Source organism: Gymnoscopelus braueri, assembly GCF_963280865.1.
Source record: "Gymnoscopelus braueri genome assembly, chromosome: 24".
In the NCBI taxonomy this organism is placed as follows: Eukaryota; Metazoa; Chordata; class Actinopteri; order Myctophiformes; family Myctophidae; genus Gymnoscopelus; species Gymnoscopelus braueri.
The window spans coordinates 33,050,532-33,061,150 of NC_137626.1; the positions used below are offsets into that span (position 1 = coordinate 33,050,532).

Below are 10,619 nucleotides of genomic sequence, written 5' to 3' on the forward strand. Positions count from 1 at the left end.
TATGACAGGCCATATAGGAATAAACCATCATAAAAACATGTCTGGTCCCGCCATGTTCTCTATCCTGGGTTTAGACATTTTGAGATATGATAATGATTATACGATGAAATGACCTGTTGCAACATGTTGTTTATTAGTATCAAAGTTTAGGCATCAGCATCCATGGCACACGCTCTGGCACTTGCTTTGAACTGCTGTAACCCCCCCCCCCCTCCTGTTTTCTTGTATTTAATTTGTGTAATGTTTTTGTTTTCCTTGTTGATTTATTCATTCAGTTTTTGTTCTATAGTCATTGACCTGTATAGCTCCTTGGTCGACCATGGTCGTTTTAATTAAAGTTTGAGTTCAGAGATATATACATATGTCAGACTAACCTTCAACACAATATGTACAGTATGTGACAGGAAAATCAAAGGTCAGGTGGTTTATTGTTACTGTGAACAGTTCATGTTAACCATTAACTATTATCTACACTGCAGTGAACTAAAGGCCCGACACACAAGTACTCTCACATTTAATATGTTAAAGCTTTGTACTTTATAGGCTTGGCCAGTATCAAGGTACCATTGTATTTAGAAACCCTGTTCCTCCACCCTGAATCTATAGAAGAAGTGTTATCTATTCATTATTCTATGGACCATAAGTATTTAAACCCAACAAGACTTGTATAAGTAGGCTAATTGCAATTTAGACACACAGAATTGTAGGCTAGTCAAGCGATTCCCAACCACTGGTGGGCCATGAGAGTATTGCCCCCAAATAATTGGCAAAACACTAATATTTTAATGATAACATAACATTAATATTTAAAATAAATTGTAAAAGAAAATGCCATAGTAGGCGTTTCTTCTTGTTTCCCCTTGAAATTTACGTGCATTTACATGACACATATAATGCTGAACCCCAGCAACTGTAAAACTGTAAATCCTTATTTTCTTTAACATATCTAACTTTTAGGAAATAGTGAAAAAAGTTGATCTACAAGCACACAAAATGAAAATGGCAGATGTACAAGCTGGCTTGTAGATCAGCTATTTTCCCTATTAGATTGGGCTTCAATGCATGTTAATTGATAATGTATATTATAAGTTTGGGCTACAATAGAAAGACACCACAGTTCAATACAATCATGTGGAGGATTAACTGCTTTTGTAGACAAAGAAGTAATCTGAAGATAAAGTTATATGTGGCAATATTTTCATGATTCCATGTTTGTATTTCTGATGGTATTGGAACTCAAACTTTCAATGTTTCTAAAGCCAAAATCTTAATCATATTACATGTATTTCTGTGCTGGGCCTTCTCTGTAGTTCACTGTAGATAATAGTTAATGGTTAACATTAACTGAAGACAAGAAAACTGAAGTATTAAGTTAGTTCTGTCCTTCATCTTTGGAGTGTGCGATCCCTTCCTGAGAGAAGCAGTGGGTCTTCATGAAAAATTATCTTGCCTACCAGCACCTCACCTCTGCTTGATGTGCATGAGAGCTACTTGATTGTTGACATTAACTATCATATATTGCACCTGTTTTGTTGACTGAGGTTTATTGGCTTTATATCATCCTGATGCTTTTAGACTTGAATAAACAACATAGTCATTTATAATGTAAGTCCCATCACAATAGAGTTCTCAAACTTGAAATAATTTCTTTTGAGAACCAATTTAGATAAATCCACTAGAATTTCAGTGAGGGTGTGGACACACTCCTTTATCCCATTTAGACCTGAAATACCTATACATTGTTATACCTTTCAATCCGGGAACACCTTTGTGTGACATTAGCTGTTGCTATATAGCAACATATTTTTTAAAAAATGATCTAATTTACCTTCTGGCAATTTTCCCTGTTCTAGTTGTATACAGTGTAATTCTGCATGAAAGGACACTTACGGTCATGTATTTTAAACATGTTCTGCATATCAGACAAACTTATGGGAGCCTGTATAACTTGAAAAGGAAGGAAGCAAGCACTCATGAGACGAGTTTTCGAAGTACCAATGTACAGGGTCCACGGTTCAGGCAGATAAAGTTCATAGAAAGAAATACCAGCACTCACTTAAGTCCATTTAGGCTCTTATTTATTTAGGTCATAGCTCCCCAGCAGCAGCGTCAAACCGGACGTTTCGGCCCAGAGGCCTTCTTCAGCGTATAATGACATCACACTGTTTTTGTGTCACTTATAAAGGGACCTTGGTGCCACGCACAGAGCGGTCCGGGTAACAACAAAATAAGACCGTCATTTTTTAACAAGAAGGGTCACCATAAAACAGAAATTACATATGCAGAAAAAGAAAAATAATTATTACCTAGAACACCATTTTTTTAAGCGCCAGTTTTACAACCTTAGTCTGTGCGAGTCCCTCAGTACTCCTTCATAAAGACAGACTCAGATTTCATTCAAGACTTGCACATTTGTAAAAACTGCAAAACACATTTTTTAAATACCGAAGTATACACAGTGTCACTTGAAAAAGAGGCATTAATCATTCATTGTCACATCATCAATTCATTGCTCTAAAAAATAAACTCATTTCACTCTCAAGTGGTATGCTCTGTCTGTTTTACACACAATAAATACTATAAGAAAGAACCTAGTAAAAGTTCTTCATTTAGACCTTTAGGGTGTTCTGTTTGGAGAGAGTGTATCCACCATGCCTCTCGTTGCAATAGAAGTTTTTCACGATCCCCACCTCTTTTTAAGGGCAATATTGCCTCAATACCCTGAAACCTTAAAGCACAGACTTCTTTCATGTCCCACCCCATTAAAATGTCTAGCAACAGGCGATTTTTCATCCTTGTTTCTAATATTACTTTTATGTTTTATGTTACTTTAAGTTCTCTTTTGGTTTTACCCACATAACAAAGGCCACAAGGGTATTTTAGCAGATAGACCACAACCTTAGTTTTACAGGTGATGATGCTTTTAACATCAATCTTTTTTCCTGAATGTGGATGTAATACATGATTCCCTCTGATCATTGCATTGCAATGAACACAGTTGTAACACGGAAAGTTGCCCGTAGGCAAATCGGACATAAAATGCTGTGGTGGAACATAACAGTCTGCCCTCACTAGAGAGTCCCTCACATTTTTGGCACGTTTGTGTGCAAAGATGGGGGGCTCCTTGAAAACATGACCCACATTAGGATCACTCGATAACACATACCAGTATTTTTTCACAGAATTCTTAATATCAATGCACAAAGGGGAATAGGTTGTGGACAAAACTATCTTTGACTCCCTGCACGAGCAGGTTTTGGAGTTAACAAGCTAGACCTCTCTTTCTCTCGAGCTCTCTGTACATTAACACTCAGCACTTTATCACTATAACCTTTAGTTTTGAAACGATTGCACAAGTCCTTTGCTTGTCTTTCGAAAGCACTGTCAGTGCTACAGATTCTTTTTGTCCTCAATAGTTGACTGTAAGGTAAGCTTCTCTTTAACCCTGACGGGTGATAACTAGAAAAATGTAAATAATTGTTTCTATCAGTTTGTTTTCTGTAGACACAAGTAGAAATCTTATCTACCTCTCTCTGTACTAATACATCCAAGAATGACACTGATTCTCTACTAAACTCTAAAGTGAAGGATATCGATGGCATTCTAGAATTAATATAAAACCTTAAACTCCTCCAACTGTTCCACTGACCCAGAGAAAATGAAAAAAAAAACGTCATCAATATATCTAAACCAACATCTTAACCAAGGAGAAAAAGGATTGTTATTGTACACAAAGTCACCCTCACATTTTCCCATAAATAAATTGGCATAATTTGGGGAGCAGGGACTTCCCATGCTCACCCCTTGACACTGTAAATAATAAATTTGAAATAATTCTTGTTTAACACAAGTCGAGTCAGATCGGTGAGAAAATCAGTAGGGGGAGTTTTAGCCTCTCTCTGGTTCAAAAAGTAAGTCAGGGCCTCGAGCCCTTCTTTATGAGGGACATTAGTGTACAGGCTAGCCACATCCATAGTACACAGGAGATCTGAGTTAAGAGTGTTCTGAACCGAATCTAATTTGTTTAGAAAGTCTGTAGTATCTTTAACAAAAGAAGTAAGCTTGACTACCAACTGTTTAATATGTAGATCTATATGATTTGGTCTATCTGTGGCTGTCGGGGGTGAAAACGCCGCGCTACACGCAGCAGAGAGAAGACTATGGATCTTCGAGTGATCAATATGCCAACGAGATGTCGACTGACAACCAGAGACGGCCTTAGTGAAGGCTATAGTGATAAAGTGCTGAGTGTTAATGTACAGAGAGCTCGAGAGAAAGAGAGGTCTAGCTTGTTAACTCCAAAACCTGCTCGTGCAGGGGAGTCAAAGATAGTTTTGTCCACAACCTATTCCCCTTTGTGCATTGATATTAAGAATTCTGTGAAAAAATACTGGTATGTGTTATCGAGTGATCCTAATGTGGGTCATGTTTTCAAGGAGCCCCCCATCTTTGCACACAAACGTGCCAAAAATTTGAGGGACTCTCTAGTGAGGGCAGACTGTTATGTTCCACCACAGCATTTTATGTCCGATTTGCCTACGGGCAACTTTCCGTGTTACAACTGTGTTCATTGCAATGCAATGATCAGAGGGAATCATGTATTACATCCACATTCAGGAAAAAAGATTGATGTTAAAGCATCATCACCTGTAAAACTAAGTTTGTGGTCTATCTGCTAAAATGCCCTTGAGGCCTTTGTTATGTGGGTAAAACCAAAAGAGAACTTAAAGTTAGAATTTCAGAACATAAAAGTAATATTAGAAACAAGGATGAAAAATCGCCTGTTGCTAGACATTTTAATGGGGTGGGACATGAAAGAAGTCTGTGCTTTAAGGTTTCAGGGTATTGAGGCAATATTGCCCTTAAAAAGAGGTGGGGATCGTGAAAAACTTCTATTGCAACGAGAGGCATGGTGGATACACTCTCTCCAAACAGAACACCCTAAAGGTCTAAATGAAGAACTTTTACTAGGTTGTTTCTTATAGTATTTATTGTGTGTAAAACAGACAGAGCATACCACTTGAGAGTGAAATGAGTTTATTTTTTTAGAGCAATGAATTGATGATGTGACAATGAATGATTAATGCCTCTTTTTCAAGTGACACTGTACGTGTATACTTCGGTATTTAAAAAATCGCACCCAGTGTGAAGTGGGCGGTGTGGTCACAGTGGTAGTGGTCAATCACGGTGGCCAATCACGGTGCAGGGTTGGGGGGGTACAATGGGTGGGGGGGGGTACAATGGTGGCCAATCACAGTGCAGCCGATGTCTTTTTTCTTTTTCTGTATATGTAATTGCTGCAAAACACAAATATGCAGCCAAAAATGTTTTATTTCTCTACATGATTTAGGCATCATGCCTCCGGTTCATGTCCGGCCAGAGGGCCTCATCCACATCATAGGCAATGTTCTCCCTGTCCAAGCAGCGTTGGAAGAAACGCCTCGAGTGGCGCATGAAGCCCTGAAAGGCCTCAACAGTGCTGGGCTGCAATCGATTTTAACGATTTTTGTATAATGACATTTTTCGATTTTGAATTGGAAAAAAACATATTTTAATCGAGAATCGTTTGTTTTGAAAAAATCGGAAAAGAATCGGAATCGTGACCCCAAGAATCGGAATCGAATCAAATCGTGAGATAGCAGAAGATTCACACCCTAACAGTGACGTCGCCACAAGCCTCCTCCATGGCCTGGAGCAGTGGGACCCGGCTCTGTGGGTTCCGTTCATATACCTTCCACCTCCAAGCTCAAAATAACTCCTCAATGGGATTCAGGAAAGGAGAATAAGGTGGAAGGTACAGAACGGAAAAATGTGGGTGGTCCTGGAACCACTCACACACTGGAGCAGCCCGGTGGTGCAAATTGCTCTCCAGACCTGAATGTTTAGAGATTTGACTATTTGTGTGTTGTAGGTTGATGCTTTGAGATTTTACGTGAGAAGTGTGTGCAACAACTGAACATTGTGTGTAGTGTTTGGACAACAAGGTGTGTTGTAGATTGATGCTTTGAGATTTTATGTGAGAAGTGTGTGCAACAACTGAACATTGTGTGTAGTGTTTGGACAACAAGGTGATAATGTAATTGACATCAGAGTGTAAAGAAGGAAAGTCAGAGTCTAATGCAGATAAGGGAGTGTGAAGTAGTGCCAAATTGGGTCGAGCGATTAGTACATGAAGTTAAGGTTGTGAAAATTGTGCCGAATTTTCGCTTTTTGTGTGTTAACAATTGTGAAAAACTAACCATTGAAGCCCAATTTTATAGTGAAAATAGCTGATCTGCAAGCCAGCTTGTACAAAAAGAACATCATTTTGTGAGCTTGTAGATCTAATATTTTCACTATTTCCTAAAAGTTAGATATGTTAAATTAATTTGAAAGTTTATGAAATTACAAAAGAAAAGAAAAATAAATAAAACGTTTAGTTGCTGGGGTCCAGCAACTGTAAAATATGAAATTGTAATTAAACAACAGAAAACTTCCTCTGAAACAAGACTGGCCGAAATGTATATACGGCTGAAGTGGTTAATGTATGTTTTGTAATAATAATCAAAATCTACAAAGTATTGCAAATTGGAAATACTCCACTAAAGTAAAAACACCTCACAATTGTACTTAAGTACAGTACTTGAGTACATGTACTTACTTTACACCACTGAAATTGCAATTAGCCTACTGTACTTATACAAGTCTTGTTGGGTTTAAATACTTATGGTCCATAGAATAATGAATAGATAGGAAATAACACTTCTTCCATAGATTAATGGTGGAGGAACAGGATTTCTAAACAGAATGGTACCTTGATACTGCCCAAGCCTATAAAGGACAAAGCTAAAACATATTAAATGTGAGAGTCTTTCTGTGTTGGGCCTTTAGTTCACTGTAGTGTAGATAATAGTTAATGGTTAACATGAACTGTTCACAGTAACAATAAACCACCTGACCTTTGATTTTCCTGTCATATACTGTACCTGTTGTGTTGAAGGTTAGTCTGATTAAACACATTTTGATATGTCTCTGAACTCAACTCAAACTTTAATTAAAACGACCATGGTCAACCAAAGAGCTATACAGATCAATGACTAGAACAAAAACTGAAAGAATAAATTAACACATGAGGAAAACAAAAACATGAAATTCAAGAAGGGGGGGGGGGTGAAGCAGTTCAAATCAAGTGCCAGGGCGTGCGCCATAGTTGCTGATGCTTTTAGACTTTGATACCAATAAACTTGTTTCAACAGGTCATTTAATCATATAATCATCATATCTCAAATGAGAACATGGTGGGACCAGAAATGTTTTTATGAAGGTTTATTCCCATTTGGCCTGTCATGTAACCTTCATGGCTCACACTTTAACGCAGCTGTCAAATTGTCAGAGCAGACAGATATCCCATAGTACATGATGAAGCTGTTAATTCTTACTATAATTTTCTGATTATTCAGAAGGGTTTTCTTCACAATCTGTTTAGATCAACCTCGCCAATTTGCAGCCCTTGGAGGGCTGGTACAACAAATAAATCAGAGCCCACATTGTGAAAATAATCATTCAATCTTAGAGCCATTCAATACATGTCTGGTTAAACAAATTAACTAAATGATATCTCACTGTAAAACATCATGAAGCACTTTATTATCGTCATCACACATAATAGATCTTGACAACTCTCCCCTAGCCTAAGGAGATGTCCCCTAGCCAGTGGTTCTCAAACTTCTTTGTGTCGAGGACCCTCAATCGATGTAATTAGCAGCAGACCCCCATCTGATTTTTTTTGCGCCAAGGACCTCCACAAGCAAAGATTTGAGTTAAAAAGGTTCTTATAACAAATATATGCATTCAAAGATTTGCACACATTTTCATGATTTTTTTAAAATAGCAGATCTACAAGCGTGTAGATCAAGTATAACATATCAAGTATAACATATCGTTGCTGTCGGGCTGTGGGCTTTCCACGTGAGAGACAAGGATTCATGTCCTGGGTGTTTTTGTGTTTTATTCACCTTGTTGTATTATACTTCAATGCTTGAATTTCTCCTCAGGGATGAGTGAAGTCAATGTAAATGTGAATCAATTGACAGGGTGAAGACGTGACCAGGACGGAGCTGTGTTGTCCTCATTGGAGCTCCTTAACACAATGGAGCAACTTCAACTTTCTGAAAAGCCACATGAGGACTGTCCAGGTAACGGTGGTGTTTTGAAAGAAAGAAAGAAAGAAAGAAAGAAAGAAAAGGATGAATTAGGCTATGTTTAAAAGCCATTTCAGTTCAGAATTTTTATTTTGTGACATTGTTGAGACACATTAAGAGTTTGCTTTATTTCAGGAAAATTGTTTTTTTATTTAAAAATGCTGTATAGCTGCTACAGTACATAAATCTGAATTCATATCAAAGTGAATTCCTTGCTCAAAGTCTGTAAGGTGTATTTTGTCAGCTAAGAAGTTGTTTTAAAGCCTTCTCTGCTTTACAGAGTGCAATGATTTGCCTTAGTCATGTAAAGCTGTAATTGTTGCATTTACTTTCTCTCTCTGAGAGTTTGTAACATTGAATGGGTTGTTTTTTATACTTAGAGATGAATTAACACGGATGACTGTGTTCTGCAGGTCTTCCAGTGGTACCTGCAGTTTCTCCAGCTCAAGTCAAAGCCCAGAGTGGAGGCATAGTGATGTCTCCTCCTACCATCTCTGGTCACATAGGTGGTTCTGTCAACAGCTCCACAGACAAAGGTACATAATATATTTGCTACCAGGCTAATGTGCTATTATACTGCTAAGATAGGAATCATTTTCCCTGGACAAGAGTCCCATTGAAAAATTACATACTGTTCTGTGATGCATTTCTCAACCACTCTTTTTTTCTTCTTCTTCTTGCAACCAGCACATTTTGTGATGCAGAACAGGGCTAAGTTGATTCAAAATGTTAACACGGTCACGGCTATAGTAGATAGTCTAGGAACAACGGTCCATCATGAGATTCGTGCCAAGATTCAAGCCCAGGAGACAAGCATGGACCAAATGAGGCTACTGTATACATTGATGCCAGATGAAGGGGGGGTAAACATCAAAGCAGCATTTTATGATGCCCTTAAACAACACGAACGGCACCTGTTAGAGAGCATGGGTAAGATCAGACTTACGTAGCATTAAATTACTTATTTATTTTACTTTTTTTTCACACATTAATTAAAAATAACTGTAAAGGCAACTGCCCAACGCGTGGTGTTGGGCAGTAAATATGGTCTTCTCTTGAGTGCATTTAAAATATTTATTTTGATGCTGGATGATGACAGCATAAACAAAAGCCGGGTGTTTAACAGATAACTAAACAACTAACTTGTGACAAGAACAGTGCGAATTTCATCGACTAAAACTATGACGATTTTTTTTTCGTCGACTACCTTTTTTCACTGACAAAAACGAAATAAAAAATAAGCTATGATGCCTGGCTCCAGCCTCTGAAATGAGGAAATCGCTTGCCTCGCATTCAGGGTCTGGTGACGCTGTAAAAGGCGGGTTTTTCTCGTTTGCACATCTAAGTTTGGTTGACCTTGTGTGTTGCGCTCTGAAAATAGCTCACAACGCTCGCTGCTATGCGTTGTGAGCTTGTAGATCGGCTATTTTCAGCATGAAACCAAGTGTAAAAATCAGCCATTGCGATGCCATCAAGGCCTGCCAAAATACATTTTTGTCGACAAAATCATAAAATGATATTTAGTCGACTAAAGCTACACTAAAACTAAATACAAATTTATAAAAAAAATGTGCTGTCAAAATTAACACTGGACAAGAAAATACACAGAAAACACTCAAAACAAACTGAAAACACGAACGGTTGAAAAAGTGTCGGCTTCCCTTGGCGTTCCCAATCTCTACAGCTGTGCACCTGTGACACCCCCAAATAGGCTGTACCCCGAAATCCCACGTATGCCCAGGTCAAGCAGTAATATCACAGCACCTTCACAATATCCCAGCACCTTCACTATAGCACAGCACCTTCACATACACATAATAAACCACAATCAAATTGGCTACAACAATAACAATGGCCAGGACATGAAGCAGCATTCATATCATTTATAGTGGATGCTTTTCGACCAAGATGGCTTTCAGCTACTAGGTTCAATATTAGACACACCTGGTATCAATTCGGAGCAATTGTGATGCATCATCCATTATTACATCAATATTTTTAAACAAAATATATTATACTGTGTAAATATGGAAAACAATGAAATACAATGTATTAAATACACCCCGAAAGCCAATGGTAAGAATATGAACAGATGTTTTACTCGTGTTATACATTTTTCTTTAATCACAGCTCTATCATCACAATATCAATATAAGTGATGGCAACACATGACACATGGATACATTTGAATGTACACACAGGGGAGATTGTAGATTGTCACTTGTTATTGCTCAGGGATAATTATCCTGAAGTCTTCTTGATGACTATAGGGAGTAGGGGTGAAGGCAGGTAGAGTTACATTTCATGTCATCTTAATTTGATAAATTCTGCTATTATTAGCACTAGCCTTAATTCAGTGGTTAACTTGAGAATCATCAACAATTCTCATTTGTGTTTGACAATTACCATAACAAACCCTTACTGATGTTCTTTGGTCCT

General features: G+C 37.9%; 1 protein-coding gene across 1 annotated transcript in view; it reads left to right on the plus strand.

The window, feature by feature from the left end:
- Positions 1–8,098: 8,098 nt before the first annotated feature.
- LOC308080590 (NLR family CARD domain-containing protein 3-like) overlaps positions 8,099–10,619 on the plus strand; it is a gene marked incomplete at its 3' end in the record, with an annotated part of 110,718 nt that continues 108,197 nt past the window's right edge. Inside the window, exon 1 of the mRNA XM_080422483.1 lies at positions 8,099–8,174. Within this exon, the coding sequence (XP_080278609.1) occupies positions 8,129–8,174 (46 nt within the window). The 5' untranslated portion in view covers positions 8,099–8,128. The remainder of the gene's footprint in view (positions 8,175–10,619) is intronic.